Source organism: Drosophila ficusphila, unplaced genomic scaffold (genome assembly GCF_018152265.1).
Source record: "Drosophila ficusphila isolate 14025-0441.05 unplaced genomic scaffold, ASM1815226v1 contig_197, whole genome shotgun sequence".
NCBI classification, from domain to species: Eukaryota; Metazoa; Arthropoda; class Insecta; order Diptera; family Drosophilidae; genus Drosophila; species Drosophila ficusphila.
Window position 1 is genome coordinate 9242760 of NW_025064091.1, and position 22550 is coordinate 9265309.

The 22550-nt window shown below is 44.1% G+C and overlaps 1 protein-coding gene across 1 annotated transcript in view; it reads left to right on the plus strand.

The window, feature by feature from the left end:
- Nucleotides 1-22310, plus strand: part of LOC108091182 — a 95959-nt gene extending 73649 nt beyond the window's left edge. The window contains 14 exon segments of the mRNA XM_017190254.2: nt 4515-5134; nt 5137-6381; nt 7553-7780; nt 8761-9233; nt 9804-10436; nt 10972-11450; nt 11452-11546; nt 12661-13242; nt 13908-15245; nt 16280-16410; nt 17281-17286; nt 17569-18336; nt 20150-20290; nt 20350-22310. Coding sequence (XP_017045743.2) covers nt 4531-5134; nt 5137-6381; nt 7553-7780; nt 8761-9233; nt 9804-10436; nt 10972-11450; nt 11452-11546; nt 12661-13242; nt 13908-15245; nt 16280-16410; nt 17281-17286; nt 17569-18336; nt 20150-20290; nt 20350-20421 — 6795 coding nt within the window. The 5' untranslated portion in view covers nt 4515-4530 and the 3' untranslated portion in view covers nt 20422-22310.
- Nucleotides 22311-22550: the final 240 nt, after the last annotated feature.

The following is a 22550-nucleotide window of genomic DNA, read 5'->3' on the forward strand; positions in this document are numbered from 1 at the left end:
GGGTTAAAATAAATTGCATGTTTCGTTTACGTCGCATGCAATCGGCGGGCGAAGGAAGTCGGCGGGGGGAGGGGAGTCCACCACCCACTGCACAGAGGCACGTGGATTTGCGTGCCCCAAAGCCACGCCCCCCTCAAGCCCGCCTCCCCCCAAACGGCGGGCAGTGGCTCCTGCAGCGTTAGTTGTTTTGCATAATTAATGCCATCATAGGCAGAGGTAATTGCATCCAACCCGTTGGCTGCCCGTCTGCCTTTGGCCAATGGCCATTGGCTGTTGGCCGTTGGCTGTTGGCTGGCGTCCTGCCGCAATGTGGCCGTAATGACGGTATCAGAGCCAGGACCGCATTAGACCACCTTCCTGCCTGGTGCACTATGCACCACCTCCATCCCATCCCACTGAAAGCACCACCAACGGTGGCTAACTGCGGGCACTGGCAATTGATTTTCATTTTGATTCATTGGGCAACGAGCTGCGGAACGGGCTGGAATTAATTTTAAATATTTAAAGAGCGACAAGCGACGCATCGTTTAAGCAGACATTAAGTTAATAAAACTCCAAGGACGCGCCCACCAGCAGCGCCGAGTCCTTCTGCCCCACATTCCCCACCTCCTCCTCGTCCTCCTCGTCCTCCTGGTTCTCATCCCCATCCTCGTCCACGTCCACGTTGGCCTCCTCGTCCTGGTAACTTAATTATGCATCTGCCGGTTCTAGGACAAGGATGGAATGGAGTCACGTCGCCGGGTTGTTGGGATGTGTGTGCATGTGTGCTCCCCTGCCGGAGAATTTATGAAATTTTTATGGCCCGCACTTAACATCACCTGAAGAAAAGAGAAAAAAGGCTGGAACAACACGGCACCAAAAACAGGAACACCGCTTTTGCCTATTTGCATGCAAATTTCAACTGCAATTAAGCATTCAGCTTAACAAGTAAACCTTTTGCAAAGCCGCTTTTATCTGATTAAAGTTAATTTTATACAAATCGATCCACTTGCAACATTGATATCCCAACATGGTTTTTAAAGTTTTATGCAACTAAATATGAAAAACTAAATTTTAAAAATTATTGATTGAATGTTAGAAAATGTATCAGTAAGCTACTACAAAAGTCCATCAGGTAATTGTGTTTTTTAATATTGGAAAAATCCCTATAAATTCGTTTTAAAATTAGACTTGGCAAGTTTGCTCAGTGCAGAAGATCCTGGGGCCCAGTTCAAACACTCTGATCCTGTTGACATCCTCCTTCGAGCCGAAAAAAGAACGAGCTGACGTCGCCCCGTAAATCAAAGGAATGCCACTCGCAATCGTTTCACAGGCTTAAGCACATCCAAGGCATCAAGTTTCAGGAATCGGACCCAAAAATACCAAACATGACAGGGACATGGAAAAGTGATAGAAGTGAGCCTGGAGACCAGTTGCATCCTGTGAAAGGAGATCGATAGCTGGAAAAACAGGGGGAAAACAGCAAAACGAATTTCAGTCGTCAGTCAGAGTTATTTTAACAATCTAACATGAAAGCAATCCAACAAACATCTTACTTTAGATACTTCAATATTGTTGGAGCTTAAATTGTAAAAATAAGTTTTAAAATGTATTTCTTATTTAACAGCGAATTGATTACAAATTTCAAAGAATTTAGTTAAGGCATACCTTCACATAATTGCTATGGAAAATGCTTATTATAATATTTCTTTATTAGAGATTCAATACCATCTTTTATCTGAGAGCCAAAAACAATCTAAAAGAACGATAAAAAGAATGGATTGCTGAAACTATTTAGTTATTCTCAATGGGAGTTAAAAGTAAAAGGCTTGCTCAAATATTAAGTTTACAAATTTCCGAGCTTGGTAAACAAAATCGCCCACTGTGCAACAGATTGATGTTGTTGGGTTGGCCTCCCCAAAAAGACAAATGAAGAGGCATCTAGATGGTTTTCACCATTTCCATTTGGCACTGCCTTCCATAGAACCCACTCCCAATTACATTCGTATATGTCAACTCATTCCACATTCAGCCCTGCGGCACCGAATTTTGGCAGGGACGACATCTTCAATTTCACAGGTGATAAGTGATAAATTCAGATACTGAGTCTCCATGTTCTGTGTTTGCCCAGTGATTGTGTCATATGAAATGTGTGATGGTATTTGAATAGGATACTTTGGCAATAAATTAAGATATTGTAGATTCTGTATTCGGGAACAATTTTGATAAAATGAAGTTAAGTTCTAAGGTGCAAATTGTGATACACGAGATTGTTTAGTTGGTAATTATATTTGTTGTCTTAATGCAAGACTTTGCCTAGTTGGTAGTCACATTTGTAATAAGCACTTTGGTATATGGCAATCGAATAGTAATTCCCTCTAAAGTATCTTAATCCGATAGAGCGACTTTCCTTAAATTTTAAAGGCTTTCCCGAGACGACACGTGTGGCGAGTGTGTTTTATTGTCGCCAATTCCTCCGACAAGGGACTATGGTATCTTCGGCCAGACCAGCATCCCAGTGGAAAGCAATGAAAATGTTTGCCCATCTAGCCGTGTTCGTGTCGTGTGAAGCCTTAAAGAAAATGTTTCCCTGGCTCTGGTTATGGCTCCTCATCCGTGCGAGAGTCTGGCTGTCGTTGCTGCTGTTATACCTTGTTAGCTGTTGTGTAGATTTCGGTTATGAAAGACCCCCCTCAGTCCCTCAGCCATTCGTCCGCCCAGTTTAGAGCTCCACAGACCCCCCCTTGCCCTTTTCCCAGCCGAGAGTTGTGTGTGGCATTCCAGAAAACGAAAACATATTTTCCATGCGAGTGCACAAAGCCATGCGAGACGCACAGAAACAACAGTTTGAACAGGAGCTGGCTCACAGCTCACATATCTCGCTGCTCGCTTCGGTTATCCCCACTTGCATGTGTGATTACCACACAGAGAACAAAATATTTCTATACTTGCTCTTCACTACAGCAAAAAGAAACCGATCAGAAGCGAAGTGCAGAATTCTGTTCACTGATTTCTTAGCGGTTATCAACCTCAATCATCATCCCTGTTTACTTACTCAGCAATCAATTTGATTACGAACATTGTCCAGAACCCATTGGGAATTTTTGCACCGCAGTGGAAAAACTGTAATATTTGAATTTATTTTGAGCAATCATTAAAAGCAATATGCACAATTTTAGAAGATGTACTATAGGTAAGTATCCTAATTCTCAAAAGTAATTGAAAAATTGTTTATTTAATGTGAAAATTTCCATGTGGAAAGTTCTTAATTTGCATTACCTGTTTTCAGTGCATTCGTACGCTTCTCTGACTTTTTTCTCGTCTCGCTTTTGGCTCCTGCTGCTGTTGTTGTTAATCCTTTTCGAAATTTTTAGTTTGATTGTTGGGAAAATATTTTAGGCCCCGGGCATAAACACACCCCCTACCGCTTTTCCCTTTCCCCGCACTCCGCACGCATTAGCATAACTTGTGGGCGAAGTTTCGGATGGGTTGTGGGACAGAATGCCAACGTGGAGTGGTTTGGGTGCCCAAAAGGGGATTCGTGCAGCTTTAAGCGGTTCGAGAGAGACCTTTTTGGGGCCAAGCTGGATGTGTGTTGGCTTAAACTTTAAAGTGGGGATAAAGTTGCTCACGAGCTCCACACATGATTCATTCGCAAGTGAACGCAAATTGCCCAATAAATTCCTTTAAGTCAGAGCTTACTTTAAACAACTCTCTGCATAACACAAATATAGTTAAATGAAAAACTCCAAAGGGGTTTTTATTATATTTCGAGCTCTGAAAGGAGTGGAAAACCCCAAACGAAACCCATTCAATTGATTTTTCCGCGCTTCAGATGGCCCCTCCTCATTTGCATATCGGCTAGCTGAAAAAGAATAAAGCCAAGCGAAAGTCGAAATCTCTTTACATATTAGCGGGTTATTCTCTCATTTTTTCTCATTCAGGTTCCACATGCTGTCCACTGCGACTCATTTGCATGCCACATGACAAAAAGCTCGTAGCGAATGCAAATTGAATCCAACTTAAACGCTCGACCGTCGCAGGCGGGCGACTTAAATTTAAATTTCAATTTCAATTTGAACTCAACAAACCGACGGCAATCGCTCGGCGACATTGATTGGCTGCTGTTGCTGTTGCACGGGTGTTTCGCCAGCTGCGAAGTTGGCCCCCTTCGGCGGGCGGACAATTAAATATTTGCCTGTCTTATGGCTGCCATTTGTTTGGAGCCAACCGTCCAGTTATTCAGTTATTCAGGCAGCCAGTCCAGTCCAGTCCCCCATGAAACGTGACCCGGCGACAGAACTCGTTACTGTCACGCCCTCTTGCCGTTTGGACATGACAAAGGTTGACATTGCGCCTGCATTTATTAAAACAACTGCCAGCTGTGGATGTGGAGCGAATCTACAAAGGGGGTGGGGAAAAGGGAGGGGGGAGGGAAGGGGAAAAGGGGGGAGGAGGAAAAGCGGGAAAAGGTCTATTAAACGTAATGGCAAATGGCAAATCACTCAAATGGTTTTCCCTTCGTCTACTTACAGCTTATTGGCAACAATAATGGTCAGCACAACATTGACAACTCTGGCTGCTGGACAAACAACTAGTAGCAGTAATCACCATCACCACCACCATCACCACCCGCAGCAGCAGCAGGATCCCACGCAGCAGCAGCAGCAGCAGCAGTCGCATCAGCAATTGCCTTACCAGCGATTGCAACCACACGCAGCAGCAGCAGCGGCGGTTGGCCAACAGCGCGGCTTCTACGCGATTAACGGTAGTCTCGAGATAGACTGCGACAGCAGCAACAGCAACATTGGCAGCAGCAACTACCAACAGCAGCAGCAGCAGCCGCAGCAACAGCAACCGCCGTTGATTTTGTCGCAGGCTCTGCTTTCCCCTTCGCCGCCGCTCAACGATCAGATCAGCTTGCTCTTCCCCAAGTGCCGACCCAAGCAGCAGCCGCAACAGCAGCAGCAACAGCAGCAGCAGCAACAGCAACAGCAGCAGCAGCAGCAGCAGCAGCAGCATCAGCAGCAACAGCAGCAACAGCAACATGCAACACTGGCGGACGTGAGTAGCAACAGCAACCGGAGCAGCAGTCCCAATTTAGCAACAGTTGGTGGTGGCGAATCGCTGGCCAGCATCAGTGGCAGTCCGCCCCCAAGGCCACGCCCACCAGTACGCCCAGTTACTACAAGAGCGTGAATATCATAACGCAATCGCCGCCGCCACATTCGGCCTCGTCGCACTCCTCCGAATCGCTGTCCTCGGTGACGCCGCGCATCTCCACGAACCCCTTCCTCTGCGCCCCGCTCACCCCTCCCCATCACCATCAGAAGCTGCAGCAGCAGCAGCAGCAGCAACAGGAGCTGCAGGAGCAACAGCAACTGGACGAGTCAGCTGTGGTGGAGCGGAGCAGGAACGGATCGGGATCGGGATCGGGATCGGGATCGGGAGTGGGAACAGTTGAGGAGGCCGACTACCCCGCCTCCTTCTACTACCACACGGTGGGCGAGAGTAGGCGTGGCCCCGGCGGCTACGCGGAAATGCCGCGCAAACGCAGCAGTGCGTTGCCCGCCAGCAGCAGGCAACAGCAACAGCAGCAGCAGCAGCAACAGTTGCACAATGGCAATGGAAGTCAGAATCCTTTCATCAAGGAAAACTACTGGGAGGCGCCGCCCACAAGAGCCAGCTTGCTGCTACATTCACCCACTGAGTATGCAGAGGAGCAGCAGCAACAGCAGCAGCAGCAGCAGCAACAGCAGCAACAGCAACATCATCAGCAGCAGCAGCAGCAACATCTGCACGCCTCAGCCAGACGAGCTTACCACCAGCAGCGGGAACAGGTGTACGGAATCAGCCAGCGACCGCAGCAACAGCAGCAACAACAACCACACGTCCTGCGGGTTGGAAGGAGTCCGGTGAATCGCAGCTTTCCCCAGCAGCAACAACAGCAGCCACAACAGCAGCAGCAGCAACAACAGCAGATTGCAGCTGCCAGGAGCAATCCCTGTGCCGATGGACTGACTCCTTTGGCCAGCCACTATCTCTATGGCAGCAAGTCCTCGCTGGATCAGCATCCTGGCGATTGGGAACCACGAGAGCAGCGGAAGCTGAGGCTCCGCGAGGAGCGGGAAAGAGAAAGGGAGAGGGAAAGGGAGAGAGAGAGAGAAAGGGAAAGGGAAAGGGATCGCGAGAGGGAGAGGGAGCACTTGTTGCTGGAGCAGCAGCAGCAGTTGCAGCTGCAGGAGAATCACCTCAGCCACCTGGCTGGCCAGCAGCAACAGCAGCAACAACAGCAGCAACTGCAACAGCAACGCAAGCGACACGTTTACGGCGAGGAGCGGGAATTGGAGCGCGATCACCGAATGGTCAACGGGAGCGCAGATCCCAACGAGAGCTGGCAGCGTGAGTATCCAATTATAATAGATTGTAGTGGGCGTATTTATACAGGAAAGCCTTTCAATCCCAAATAAGTATTAAATACAGTTTACAAAAAATAACATAGGGAAATGAATCAAAAGGAGTTGAAATGATTAGTTGTATTCAAAGAAAGGTAGTTGGATAATTGAAATAAATATAAACCACACTTTTGAAACAGATAGAATTGTCTTTATAGAAGGCTTAACATATATTTGAAAAGCTTTTCTCATTGCATTACATTTTCTTGGTAAAATTTATTTGAAGAACTTTACAAAATCTTCTCAAGCTCAAGCTAATTGCGTATCATAATATGATTTTATGTTGTTTATTTATAAATTCGAAAGCAAGCAATAAATATTGGTATCGAATTTAAAAGAAAATCCCAGATATTCATTTCTGGTTCAGTAGTAAACATTTTGAATAAATTTAAATTAGGTTTATCATTTCCTGAAGGGTATTCCTTTAGTTTCATAAATTATATGGGCAAATGTGACTTGAAAGCAATTAAAATAAGTTTATTAACGGTTTAGTTGTATCTGATTTAAGCATAAATGCTGGGCAGACTCCGTGGTATTTATATTCCTTGGGTGCACAAGCAAAGTGTGTGGCAGCTTCCTGGGCAGAAGTGCATTCCTAAAATACACAAACCTTTTTCCGGGTGAGCTTCGCTGAAGTGTTGCCTCCGTCCGTCCGTCTGTCCGTCCGTCCGTCTGTCCGTCCGTCCGAGTGGCAGCAAGCTCTGTGGTTGCACGTGCTGCAGCAATTTGTGGCTTGAAGGACGGCCTCTTCACAGGGCGGAGCGTTCTGTTCTGAGGCAGCCAGCAAAACCAATTTCCGACTGGCTGAATGCCGGACTGATGGACATGGGCCGGGTAATTGAATTGCAAATCATGCGTAATGAAGTGTACTGCAAATATGTATGAAACGGAGCGTGGAGAGTGGAAAGTGGTCCTGCGGGGGGATATTGGGCGATTCCGGGCAAGAAGGGGGCTTCAAACAAAGCGTAGGAAACGCGCCAAAGTGGAATTTAATTGATTGCAATTAATTGGCATGCCGAGCAGTCGGACCGGTGCCTCGTACCCCTTTGTCATTGCCACAACAGCCCTTCAGCAGAAGCGCCCTCTCATCTCACCCCTCACTCACTCTTAATATTCAGATCTGCGCGTTACGACCGAAACTCTGGCGGAGGAGGGCGGCAAGTCCGGCAAGTCGGCGGATCGGGCTCAGCACCAGCACCAGCACCAGATGCCCAATCTCCAGGGCCAGGGCCATGGTCAGGGTCAGATGGGGTCGGAGGTCAACGTCTACAGGGAGCACAAGCTGGACGCCTGGAAGCTCGAGCGCAACTACACGCTGGCCGTAGAGTCGCGCCACGGCATCATTGGTACTTAAACACAAACAAAATAACATTATTTTACTGCAGTTTTAGTATCATAAACTATTTGATAGTTAATCACCGCCTAAAAAAATATCAGCAGAAGCATATCTATTCTTTAACATTTTAAAGGCACGGCATCATTGGTACTTAAATACAATAAGAATAGGAAAGTTTTACGGAATTTTAGTATCATAAAATATTGATAGTTCCTTTAATCCCTGGCTAAAAAATCATTTAAAATATATGCAGAAGCGCAGCTATTCTTTAACCTTTTAGAGGCACGGCATTACTGGTATTTAATTACAAAAAATGGCATAGTTTTACTTAGTTATAGGAAGTTTTTATATAGCTCTTTAAAAAGTTAATTAAATATCAGCAAAACGCAACACTTTGCTATAGCCTTTCAAAAGAATTACAGAAAAACTAGTAAAAACTAGTAGTCGCTTTAAAGTTGTTTAATTTTTTCCGACATTCAAATAAATTCCTAGGTTGGCTTTTCCATTCTTTAGGAGCCACTTCAGTTTACTATTTAAAACATTTTTATGTTCTTCATAAAGTCAATATCAAAAAGATAAAACCAACAGCATACTCAATAAAATAATGTCAGTTGGTCCTTTATGAAAACACAGTAAATAGGTCAACTTTTACAACGAACAAAACGATATTTATTGGCAACTAAAAAAGAGGATTGCAAGTTTTTCCTGCCCTTTTTTGCCGCCAAAATAAAAATAAAGGAACACCAATAAAGAATAAGCGCCATGATGTACAAAATTCTGCGAATCAAAGCAGTTTTCAAAAGTAAATACTTTTGGTTATTGTGCCCTTTTAAGTAGGCAACATATTTTTAAACATATCATTCAATAGGTGCACTCGGCTATAAAGCTCATATTTTTTGTTTTTATCTATTTAATCAACCGATACACTTCAACTGGAATTTATATCCTGAAATAAATATGTATATATATATTTATAATTTGCATCCACAGAGTACGAAGGCTCACCGAGACGAATTGGAGTGACCGCCAGCAATTTGGGAGCAGTGACGGCGGCAGCGGCAGCGGCGGCATCAGCGGACGAAAGCGAACCACCAGCAACGGCAGACGTAGCAGCAACACAACAGCAACAACAGCAACAACAGCAACAACAGCAACAGCAACAACAACAACAACATCAACAGCAGTTGCCAATGGCCGCCGTTCCACCGCTGAGTTCAACGGCAACCTCGCTGCAAAAAACTGCGGCACGTGCAGCACTCGCCGCTTTGGCGCAGAGCCATCCCCACAACTCCCACAACATCCTCAGCTCCCTGCTGCCACACACCCAGAATCCGAATCAGAGTCAGAATCAGATCCAGAATCAGAACCCGAGTCCCAATAGCAACCCACTGAACCCCAGCCAGATCCACTCGCCGCAGCAGCAGACCATCCAGAACTATCCCGTGCGCCCGGGCTTTCCACAGGTGGGTGCAACCATGAATATTTCATTGATTTCGGCTTTGCATCAATTAATTTAATGGTAATCCGAGGGACTCAGTTACCTCGGTGAATTTCAATGAGAAGGCTGTCACTCATTATTCATTTCATTATTCACAAATGAAATATTAGCTATGCAATTCAATTATAACACATTACAAAATCAGTCAAGTTTTTCCCTTTTTAAATAGTTAACCATAAAAGCTGAGAAAATACTCAACAACGAAACAAAAATAGCGGTTGTTTTCTGAATTTAAGTTAGATAATTCTGAACATAAGTACCTATTATTTAATTATTTTTGCTTAAAACAAAATATACAAAACGATTCCTTAAAATATGGAGACATTTTCATTTTGAGAAAAATTATTAAAATAATTTAAGTAGAGTAAAGTTTTACAACATTCAAAGAAAAATTTTAACAACTTTATACACAACAAATTTTGATAACACATATTGTATTTTTAAGGAATCCTAGATATTTTGCAATGTAAACCAAATAAAACCAAAGTAATTTCATATACTGATTTTTCTGACCTGAATATTCCCTCAATTGCAGCGCATAATCTCGCCGCCGAATCGCGAGGCTCGCAGCATCTCGCCGCCACTGCAGCAGCAGCAACAGCAGTTGCAACAGCAGTTGCAACAGCAACAACAGCAGCAGCAGCAGCAACACTTCGGCAGTCTGCTGAGCAGCAACCACAGCAACAACAACTCGAACACCAACAAGCAGCCGCTGAGCAGCGACAACAACGCGGAGGACACCAGCAACGACGTGTCCGAGATTGGCACCATATCCGACCTGACCGCTCCGGAGGCAGTGGGTCTCTCCATCGGGGGCGCCGGCGAGGTGGCCAGCCGCTCGGCCACGCCCCCTCAACCACATACAGTCGCGTCCGCGGCACTAGCACCACCCACCGCAGTGGCGGGCAGCACCACCGCTGCCAACGGAACCGCAAATGGAAATGGAAATGGTAACGGAAACGGAAACGGAAACGCAGGTGGAGGCGGAGGCGGAAATGGAACAGCAGCGGTCAGCGGACTAGGGCCACTCAGCATGCACACGAAATCGTCGACCTTCGATTACCTCTACGAGTTCTCCGAAACGCGCAAGGTGCTCGAGGAGTTCTTCAAGTGCCCCTCCACCGACGAGCAGCCCATCATGGAGAACGGCAGCGATGTGGACAGCATTGTGAGTACTCCAGAGTGGGATAGGTTCATGGGATCACATCGATTCCGGAATGCAAGGAGGGAAATTGCAATTAGGATTAAAGAGGTTTAATTCTGTCTAATAAAATTGATTGGTATAATAAAATTGCATTTATTTGCATCAAAATTAAAACAGATTCAACTCCATTTAGTAAAATTGATTATTATACTAATTTGAAATGGTATATTCAACAAAATATGGATAGAACTTATGGAAACATTTTTATGCTACCCTCTAGCATCCAAATTTAAGCTGGTAAACCATCTAGAAATCTTTTTATAACATGAAACTCCAAAAATGTTCTTCTGTTTTTTGCTGGGAAATATACAATTCAACATAAAATTTTAAATTGTATTTGTTATAGTTTTGAAAGAGAGAAAAAATAGTATCAGATTAAATTGCATTTATATTAAATAGCAGACAATTTATTATTTGAGATTAACTTATGCACAAAAGCTACTTAACATTTTTGCCCTGCGCTTTCACTGTAACAAAATGTACTCTGTTTTGCCTGCAGGACATCCAGTACGAGTTCCACAGCAACTTCGAGCGCGACGACGAGGACTTGGTGGAGGAGGAGGACGCCGAGGAGGACGAGGAGGGCGACGACGACGCCGACGCCGACGAGGAGAACGACGAGGCGGAGGACGAGGACGAGCCGCTGGAGCAGGACCGCGAGCAGAACTACCGCCAGCAGGCGCCGCCCACCGGCGGCCACGCCCCCGAGCGCCACGTTTACGGCGGCTACGGCCAGCAGTCGCAGTCCCAGCTGACCGCCCAGCCACTGGGCGCCACCATGCCCGTGGGCGTTGGCATGGGCGTAGGCGTGGGAGTGGGCGTGGCACGGCGGCACTACAGCGGCAGTCCGCTGATGCGCGACTTCGACTTCTTCCTGGACTCCACCAGCCGGAGCAGCGGGGAGCGGGACGGCGACCAGGACGGGCTCAATCACAACCAGCTGCTGAGCACGAGCAGTGGCCACGGAGGCGGAGGCGGGGGGCGTGGGAGTGGGCGTGGGCCCTGGCGGAGGCCACAACTACCGCTACTCGCCGGAGACCACCGACTACGACTCCAACTGCGGCGATCTCGACAGTAAGTGGAATTAAATAACATCTGTATTTTAAAGTAGAAACCAGCTTTATTTTTTGTTTAATTAGAGAACGTGCTTTTATTAACTATCTAAAATATACTGGGAGCTTGAATCTCAGGGTCAGATTAATGTTGAGCTAAATTAGTTAAAAGACATTAACTATTATTAATTATTTAAAATATACTGTGAGCCTGAATCTCAGGGTCAGATTAATTTAGAGCTAAATTCATTAACAGGTATCTTAATTCAATGTCGATTAGACTTTCATACTTTTATATGTACACAATAATATATAATATAGTACAAGTCTGAGTCAATTAATTATTTAATGGGCTTTTTCAAAGTTTCGTATTCGCACTTTTTAAACTTCTGCTAAGCCAACTCTAAGGGGACAAGCCAAATTTTCTAAGTCATCTTTCCTCTTTCTGTCCCTTACCGAATATAAACCTTTGGACGTTCTTTAATTCAAACTTTTCCCAAAAGTCACACGGCTTACTTATCCTTCTAAGGCTTCAACGTTTTGTGTACACAAATACTAAGCACTCGCTAAGTCAACTCTTGATAAAGGTTAATGCGCGCTTTCATATATCCTTGACAGATTCAAATTTAAAGCATAAGCCGTGCAGTATCGCCTTATGCGTCTTTGTCAACGTGGCGTATACACAATTTCGCAGGTCAGGTTTGCCCAAGGGTAACTTTTTATTTGATATTTTGAGCAGAATGTGATAAAAAATTTTAAGTTTTGAAGAAGATTACTTCTTAGGGAAAATATTTAAGAAGCAGTAGCAAATAATTGAAATGGAAATCATTTAATTACTTTATTTGTGTAGAAATTAGTAGATTTTATTACATTTTTTTCACATTTCAATGGATTTGGTTTCCATTTAGGAAAGGTTTCAACAAATTTAATAAATATCTGACTTGGAGTGGGAAATTTTATGTTTAATAACAGGTCAAGCTGGTTAGTTAACGCTTTTTGTGCGGAGCCTTAAACAAGCATGTTTGTAATCATGGAAGTTTAATTATCGAGTCAACCCGCCGCTTGTTAACCCCCGTTCGCAGTCCCGTTACTTGCTCGCCGTTTCCCGTTACTAATTAACCCGATTTCCGACGCAGGTCTCTCCGGCGAGATGAACGGCGGGGTCTCGACCTCCTGCTCGAACTACGCCAAGTACTACGCCTCGGCGATGCCCGTCCTCGAGGACGGCCTCTCCTCGGGTCACACCAGCGACACGGAGAACAACAACAACAAGAACCTGCAGCAGGCGGCGGCGGCGTCGATGGGGCAGGGGGTGGGTGGTCAGTGCCCCACCAGCCTGAGCGGCAGCACCAGCATCGGCGGCAGCGGCGGCATCTCCATGCTGATGGACATGAAGCGCATCTCGACGAACAACAGCTTGAACAGCATGCACAACCTGACCACCACCGCCTCCACCACGGACAGCAACGGGGGCGTGCCAGTCGGAGTGGGCGTTGGCGTTGGCGTGGGTGTGGTCGGTCACCACCTGGGCGGTGCCACGCCCAGTCCCAGCAATGGGCAGCAGAAGGTGCAAGGTCACCAGCAGTCGCATTCGCAGTCGCAGTCGCAACCCCTCCAGAAAGCGCTTTCGCAGGCGCCGCTTTTGGAGCAGAGCCCCAGCAACCACAGCAAAGTGTTCAAGAACATCGATCCGGAGTTGGACTCGCTCTACTCGATTGGTAGGTGCTCCATTGGGGTTCCGCTGGAAGGGTTTTCAAGCATCGCGAGCCCAAGCTTGCATACACTCGCAGTTGAAGCTAAAGCCTTTAAATTACGAAAATTAAACTTTGATCCAATAATGAAGGAAAGCAACTATGTAATTGTGTTGACACTCGTATAAATATTACGATTAATCCCATTAAAGTTTCATGGGAAAGTACTACATTTTAAATTGAATAGTGTTAAAATAAGTCGGTAAATTAAATTGATTTTTCATAACAGATTCAATTAATCTATATAAATCGTATCATAACAAGTTGCTCTATCCCAAGAAGCCTTATTTAAAGAAAAGTATTTTTTAGTTTTGTAATTTGAAAACATAACATTCTTGCCAGTGCGCGTTTCAACAATTTAAAGATTTATATAGTATAAGAATACCTATGCAGATAAGGTATATTTTGAATGACAGGTAAATTCGTTATTAAATTAACAATTTATAAGTTGACAACAAACATATTTAGAGGATTTTTGGAGGATGGCTTGTAAGAAAATTGATTGAAGATTTCAGGATTTCAAATATTTTTTGTTTGCCTTCATAATTTATTATTTAGTTTTTGACTAAATTTTTTATTAAAAAGGTTCCCTTTAATATTCAATATTAATAGTTAATTTGTTGCTGTTGCAGGAGTCTTCCACCGTCCGGACACTGTGCAGATGACGCCGCCGCCGCCCGCTCCTGCCCCGCACCGCAAGCCGAACAACAGCGGGGGCAACAATGCCGTGGCAAACGGCAGTGGGAACCTGGTCGGCGGTGGCAACAACGATGTTGACCTGCTGCAGCCGAGCAGCAAGCACACTCCGCTGGCGGCGGCCATCAGTTCCACGCTGCAGCGCAGTTCTCCCACCTCGACGGTCGCCGGAAACGGAAGCGGCAACGGAAGCGGAAGCGGAAATGGAATGGGAACCGGATGCGGCAAGCCCAGAAGCGCCGGCAGCAATTGCAGCAGCATCGCCGGCAACGGGGGCGTGCCACCGCCCATTCCGGAGCGCAATAGCCTCGTTGTCCAGCGATCCCCGTCGCCGGGACTCAATTCACCCGTCTGGTTGTCCCGCCACTTGGACGGCGGTGCTGGGAAGGAGCTGCTGGAGAGCGGATCCGATAACCACTCGAAGAACCACAGCGCCGACGAGGAGGACGTGGACACCGACCTGGAGACGGACCGCCTGCTGGGCCACCAGCGACTAGACGACCAGGGGTACTACGATGAGAACAAGAGCTGGGATCGCAAGCCAAGATCGCTGCTCTCGAAGATCTCGCCGAAGCAGCAGATGCCGAGCACCAAGACGCGCAACGGCTACAATGCGCTGCTCAGCTCCACGCCGGAGCTCCCGCCTCCGATTCCGCCGAAGGGCTCCTCCGGCCTGGGATTGGGACTCACCTTGGGCTCCGGAAACGGAGGCAAGCTCCTCGATTTGGTCGGTGGAATGGTGCAGCGGAGCATGTCGCGCAGCTCGTCGGAGCACAGCGACAAGTCGCCCAGCAAGATGGCGGGCATTTCTGGCGGGGATCTGTGCGCCGGCAGCGTGGACGTGGTTGCCTCGGCGGTGGCGGCGGTCACTTCGGCGGCGGTGGCCACAACGCCGGCGATGGGAAGTCCCGGGAATGGCGGAGGATCGGAGAGATCGTCGGGTGGACTGGCCAATCCCGGCGGAGCAGTGAAGATCGGGGAGACGGAGGCGGGAGTGCTCAACGGCGGACCCATTGGACCAGTGGGATCGGGATCGGGATCTGGATCTGGATCTGGATCCGGATCTGGAGTGGGATCTGGAGTGGGATCGGGAGCTGGTTCGGGAACTGGAGCGGGATCGGGAGCCAATGGTACCGTGGTGGCCAGCACGAACAACAACACCAACAACGGCAGCAGCAGCAACAACAACAACAACAACAATGGCAACAACGGCAACAGCAACAACAACAGCAGCGGCAGCAACAGCAACAGCGGCGAGAAAAAAGTGAAAAAGAGTAAGAGCAAAGAAGGTAAATGCGTTGGGTTTATCCTTCGTTCGATTGTTCCTTTCTTAACCGTATAACCGTATAATCCATATAATCAGTATAACCGTATATAGCCAGATATATTCATATATATTATATATAGTATATAACTGTATACTCTTGTGGCCTGTTGATGTTGTCGTTGTCGTTGTCAATTCAATTTGTCGCAACGAAACGCTAAATTCGCAAGCGTAGAAAGCAGAGCAAATTCTAAATCAAAATTCTAACTCGACAGCGTGCGAATACGAAACGAAAAGAAATTGTATAATGCGTAATTTGATTGTCCTATATATTCTGCCATTATTGATCCAGATAATCCGTATTAATCGTATATGTATTTTTACCTATCATTTCTCTGTATTCTTTCGCATATTTATTTGCGTATTTTTGCATGCGTCGTTCGTTCGTTCAACCAAATCAAAACCAAACTCTACTCTTCATTTTACTGTGTCTGTGTGTGTGTACAATACTTTGTAAGATAAAATTCCATTATGTACTACCAACTAAGATCCAACACTAACAAGATAACACGAAACAAGGGCAACATTTATCGGGAGTTCTTCGAGTTTTTGATGGGGAAGATTTTAATTAACTTCTAGATTTTTGGGCTATAAATGTTTATCTCTACTTTGAAAAAAAAAAATAATTAAAACAATTACAAAATAGCAAAACATAGTACAACAAATTTAATAGTGTGAGGGTTTTTTGGTTTAATTAATATTAGTTCATGTTTAAGCCACAACTAACTTTTAGAAGTCAATAAAAGGGTTAAACAGAGCAGGATCCTGAATCATAGTTTTAATGATTTCAATTAAAAAATCGTTCTTTTGGCGTTCAAAAGTAGGGTTGACTTGATTTTAAGGAACACATAACTTAGAGTAGATCGCCGACCCACACTTGCACGTACACTAACCAACTTTTACTCGACATGTACTCTGTGACCTCTGACCTTTCGGCAACCGATTCCTAACTGTTTCCCCCTCTTCTCACCAACTCACCAACAGGCGGCGCAGTGCTCATCGAGGGCGTCCTCTTCAGGGCCAAGTACTTGGGCTCCACGCAGCTGGTCTGCGAGGGTCAGCCCACCAAGTCCACCAGGATGATGCAGGCCGAGGAAGCCGTCTCCAGGATCAAGGTAAAGTTGTCCTTTCACCGCCTTTGGAAGGAGGCCACTCGATCGATTGCTTCGATCAGCTTGAGTTTCATTTGTGCCAGGATTGGTTCTGTGTTTTTGTAGTGGGTAGAATTCCGACCGTCCGGTTGTCACAATTTAATTAATTTTATTCTGAAATACGCACTTTCTTGATACTTTTATTTAGGCTTCATATTTCTTTCTTAATCTGTTAATATTTTTTTGTACTTTTACTGCTTAAACTGAATCGATCTAGATCTTTGGACTAGATCTTTCGCAGTCATTAATAATATAATAAATTCTTACTTTAATTTTAACTTTTTCTAAAACATTGTGAATTTATAGAACCAGTGTTTTTTTTAAATTTTACAAAGCAGGTTCATTGTGGTTATATATTGTATTTTATTATAAGTCTTAAATTTGATTGCTTTGCCGAATTGTGACAATCCCTTGAGCTGCTTCCCCTAATTATTCCCCAGCACTGATGAAACCAAATTGTCAGCTACTTTTGCTCCCCGCTCTATCTTTGATCCCCTGGATTTTTTTGATTTAAAGCCCGCTGGCTCGCACCCCACCCCCTTTTCTCCGTTTCCCCCTCACCACCACTTGCCACCCACTTACTAAGCTCCCAAGAAAACGACCTTGTTGCTAAGCTGATTGAAGGACCGACCTCGAGAACCAAGCAAGAGAAAAGAAATGAGAAACTCATTAACTGTTTACCGTTATATTTTCATGCATCACCTCCTCCACATCAAATGCTCCGCATCCGCGACGACCAACCACGCTAACCAAACCACGTATCGCCATGCAAATAATAATAAAATACGAAAAAAAAATAAAACCCGAAAAAACCAAAATAAATTCGCAAAATAGGCGCTGGTAAGTAATGGAAACACTAGCAAAAAAGAAACCCACTGAAAACCCCTCTAAAAACCACCACCAACCACCCAGCCACCCAACCACCCAACCACCCACTTCCGGTTTGCCTGATTTGCCTTGAATTAAATTGGATCGAAGACATTTGGCCCGCTGTAATTATTGTGTTACCCGAAAGCCAAGCTTCTTCCCCTCCCAATGATCCCGCCAATCCTTAGAACCAAAACCAAAAGATCTCTTCTATTATTTATAATAAATAATAAATAATTATGTACAAATTTGCAGGCACCTGATGGCGATGTGCAGCCAAGCACCGAGGTGGATCTCTTCATCTCAACGGAGAAGATAATGGTTCTGAACACGGACCTCAAGGAGATCATGATGGACCACGCCCTGCGCACCATCTCGTACATCGCGGACATCGGTGACCTGGTCGTCCTGATGGCCCGCCGTCGCTTCGTGCCGCAGGACATCGATGATGCCCCCAAGCCGAACCGCACGCCCAAGATGATCTGCCACGTTTTCGAGAGCGACGAGGCGCAGTTCATCGCCCAGTCGATCGGCCAGGCCTTCCAGGTGGCCTACATGGAGTTCCTCAAGGCGAACGGGATCGAGGACCATCGCTTCGTAAAGGAGATGGACTACCAGGAGGTGCTCAACAGCCAGGAGATCTTCGGCGACGAGCTGGAGATCTTCGCCAAGAAGGAGCTGCAGAAGGAGGTGGTCGTCCCGAAGGCCAAGGGCGAGATCCTCGGCGTGGTGATCGTGGAGAGTGGCTGGGGCTCCATGCTGCCCACCGTCGTCATCGCCAACCTGATGAGCTCTGGGGCCGCCGCCCGCTGCGGTCAGCTGAACATCGGCGACCAGCTGATCGCCATCAACGGACTGAGCCTCGTCGGGCTGCCGCTCTCCACCTGCCAGACGTACATCAAGAACACCAAGAACCAGACCGTCGTCAAGTTCACCGTGGTGCCCTGCGCCCCCGTCGTCGAGGTCAAGATCAAGCGCCCCGAGACCAAGTACCAGCTCGGCTTCAGCGTCCAAAATGGAGTGGTGAGTCGGGGAATACTTCATATACGTATATACTATAGTATAGAAAGAGTAGATGCAGTTTTGGAACATTTTGTTTGATTATATTTTGGTTAAAAATCACTCCCTTTAAACAATATAAGCCTTACGAACAGTAACAGAAAACAGTAAGCCACAGTTTAGAAAAGTAAAAAGGTTGTTTATTTAAAAAAATAAACAGTTCATAATTAACAAATAAATACATATTTTAATTTGTTTATTATAAATGCTAGAGTTTTTTGCAATACAGAGTTGAGTTACAAATAAAATAAAGGAGAATATTAAATATTAAAACTAATTGGTTAAGTTAAGGGGTTATATACCTTTTTTTTTTCCAAAAAAACGAAAATTTTTTTTTAGCTGAATCCTAAAGTATATCCCCTAGAGAACATTTTCCCAAATTTTTGAAGAGATCCGAATAATAGTTCGATAAGAAAACAGCCTTTTGAGGCGCGGTTCGTCACTCTTTGTAACGCAACGTAAAACTTTGAATGCGATTATCTCAAAGTCGTTTTTTTCCAAAAGTGCCTTTGCTGTGACCGCGATTGCACAAGAACTATTTGATCGATCTTCTTCAATTTTTTTTTTAAATATTCGTAATGATTGTGCCGAGTTCGTCATTGAATCAGTTTTTATGCGGCAATTTCGATTTTGCAGATAAGAAATTTTTAATAAAATTTTTAGAGCTCGAAAATTCAATTTTTTTAAAAAATTGTTACTGTATGCAGAAAAAAACAAAAATTCTTGAAGTAATTCAATGACGAACTAGAAATAATACTAAACTAATAAAAATTTTTTGGTTTATTGATTTTAGTTGACCCGCTGGACTTCCATCGTGGTCACCGCAAGCCGCTATAACAAAAAAAGGGTTATGAGAGAATTGCCATAACTTCGAAAGTTATTTATATTTTTTTAAGAACAAACGTTTGTTGTGTCTATAAAAACATGTACTATCAATAAATAATAACCTCAGTATCATAAAATAATTGCTACACACCTGAAAAAAAATCCAAAGTTCCCTCATTTTTTTCGCTCAAAAAGGTATATAACCCCTTAAAAGAAGGCAAACGCACAAAAAGCTGGTTTATTATATAAAATTATTACTTTGGCAAGTAAATAATAGTTTCCAGTATTATAGCACAGAGAACTATTTTAAAACAAATTTAATTTAACTACGCGAAATGTAGGTTTTCAACCACAGTTTGTCAAGTAGAGTTTCAAACAACCCATCACAAAATGCATTGCATGTTCAAGAGACACTGCAATGGGATTGCTCTTGATAAACAATTTAAAAAATCACAATTTTATTTGACTTTAAGTTGCTGGTGCATTTGCATGGCCAGATTTGTATTCAACTGGAAAATCTATTGAGACCATATAATCCTATCAATTTATTGCAGTAGAGGATTCAGAACGTGGTTGTGGCAGGTTTGCATAGGAACTTTTTTGTAGCACACATTTGAGCACGACATTCGAACGCAAATAAATCTGCAAATGATTTATTATTCTTTTATGAACAGGATGTTGTGGTATTTGTTTCCGGATTACAAACACAAATTCCTAAGCACTAACTTTTGTGGGTATTATGATAGTGTTCTTTTGCCCCCCATTTATCCACCTGAATAAAACAATCAATAAAATACAATTTTTATGGGCAAACGTTTTCATGAGCTACAGTTTTGGTTTAAGTGAGGGTTTTGATTTTGAAAGGTTTTTTTTATTCAAGTTTATACTGGGCTTGCAATTAAATTTCATATTTGGTGTGGTTTCTTAATTGTTTTTATATCCTTTTTTGCAGATCTGCAGTTTACTTAGAGGAGGAATTGCGGAACGAGGCGGTGTTCGTGTGGGTCATCGCATAATCGAGATAAATAACCAAAGTGTGGTGGCTGTGCCCCACGAGAAGATCGTTAACTTACTGGCCACTTCCGTGGGAGAGGTGTGATCCAATAACCTAATCCCTTGAATTAAAACTAATCAACTTAAATACCTTTCCAGATACTCATGAAAACGATGCCCACGTCCATGTTCCGCCTGCTCACTGGCCAGGAAAATCCCATATATATTTAAGTCCGCGGGAGAATAATAAACGGCGATTATTGTTAACTATAAAACCTAGCAAGGATATTACGATATTTAGTATATATACCTATTCATAAAGAAGGAGAGTCAGAGAACGAGAGTAAATATATGTATGTATATGCGTGTGTACCTATATATATATATATATACTAAACATATACTACACACGAGTGTATCGATTTTTTTTTGTGAGTAAACTAGACAAAGTTCGATCGGAAGGCGAGTTAAGAGCAGCTACTACGACAAATAAGAGGAAGCGATAACTAACACACATGGCACGCCTTTTTGCAAAGCTTAGTAATAATAGTTAATAATGTGTGTGTCAGATCGGGCCATCGGCCACGACATACATAAATCCATATATATATATATTAATATAAATATATATACGTAAATATATATGAACACAATGACCTTTTTGCGAAAACGTCCTTAGCTTAGTTGAACGGCGACATTAGTCAGCGATTACTGCAGCTAGTAACAGACCCATATACTATATGCTTACCCATACTTACTGTAAAAACCAAAACTAAAACCCAAAACCCGAGAGGAAAATCCAACCAACACGAGCACAAGACCCAAACGAGATTCGAGATTCCGGACAGGAGACAGGCAGCTCTTTTGATATAGTATATATATTCCACACACACTATATAGCACCACCCCGATATATTTATATAACGTAAAAAAAGAACTAAAGGAGGAGGAAATTTAAGGCCAGTTGGGAAATTACGTAAGTGGATATTGTAACTGCAGCGTTTCGTTTTCTACTCGCACCCATAGCCGAGAATTTTGATAGTTATTTAACGGAATATAGCCAGATCGTATTGTACTGTATGCAACGTGTAAATTGAGAAGCGCTTTACACCCCCCACAAATACATACATACATACTCCCCCATAGAGGATTTAGTTTAGCATACACACTCACACTCACACTCACTTAGACGCTTCGATTTCAACCATCTTCGTCCAAAAATTGTGCTACTACTCGTTAAACAAGTTGATAGATATAGACAGAGAATAGAAAGGGATGGCAGACGGCGGGGAGAGAGAGAGGGAGAGCCCGTTAAGAAAGAGACAGAGTTAGAACCCCGTTAAGAGCCGTTAAGGTAGAGGGATTTTCCCAGAAGAAAGAATAGAAGGAGCCTAACTTGGCATAGCGTACATCTAGGATCGCATCGTAGAGTAAGATCTGTAGACCAGACTCGAACCGAATCGAATCAAACAGAGAGAGACGGCAACAGGAACGGAGAACAGAGACGGAAAGAGGGACGAAAGTAGAGACAGTCAGAAGGGGGAGAATTGCATTTCTTTGTGTGTATATGTACGTGTAAAATACTCGCTATTGGCCCAAATCGCAATCCACAAGCAACCGGCATCAGCAGTCACTAAGGGAACTATTATTAACTACGAGTACGGTTTAAATAAATGTAAACGGAAACAGAAACATAAACGGAAACGGAAATGGAAATGGAAACGGGGGCATTTGCTTGATGTTTGTGAATTGAACGACTTTTCGGCCGCATTTCCGCTGCTTGGCACGGGCCACGCCCACGCCCACCAAAAATATATAAAAACAAAATTACAAAAAAAAAAAAATTATAAATTAAAACTGCTTCAGCAAACCAAAGAGACGAAAGGAAACCAAAACAAATGCATACCACACTAATATTAAATGAATTGTTTTTTTTTTTGGTGTACATTATTTATATGGAATGTGAAATGGCATTACAAATTTAATGAATATATTGAATATTTATTAAACCGGGCTAATTGCATAGAAATTATATAAGAACGATCATAACGATGATTATTTGTAAAGGCGAACTAAACCCAAAAACCGAAAACAGAATGAATAAATAAAAGAATATATAATCACATGCGTAACAAAAGTATAAAACCAAAAATTGAGCATAATAAACAGAAAATGGAAAAAAATTCTACTGAGTTTGATTTAAGAATGGCTAATTGATAGCAATGAAGGGACGATTTCAATCGATTGGCTTGTTGATGGATCATTAACCAAAACCACTAATAATTTGGGGCTGTCTCCACTGCGCACGTTATTTAATCAGGATCAGCAGACGAGTTGAACTCACTCAAGTTCATCTCGCG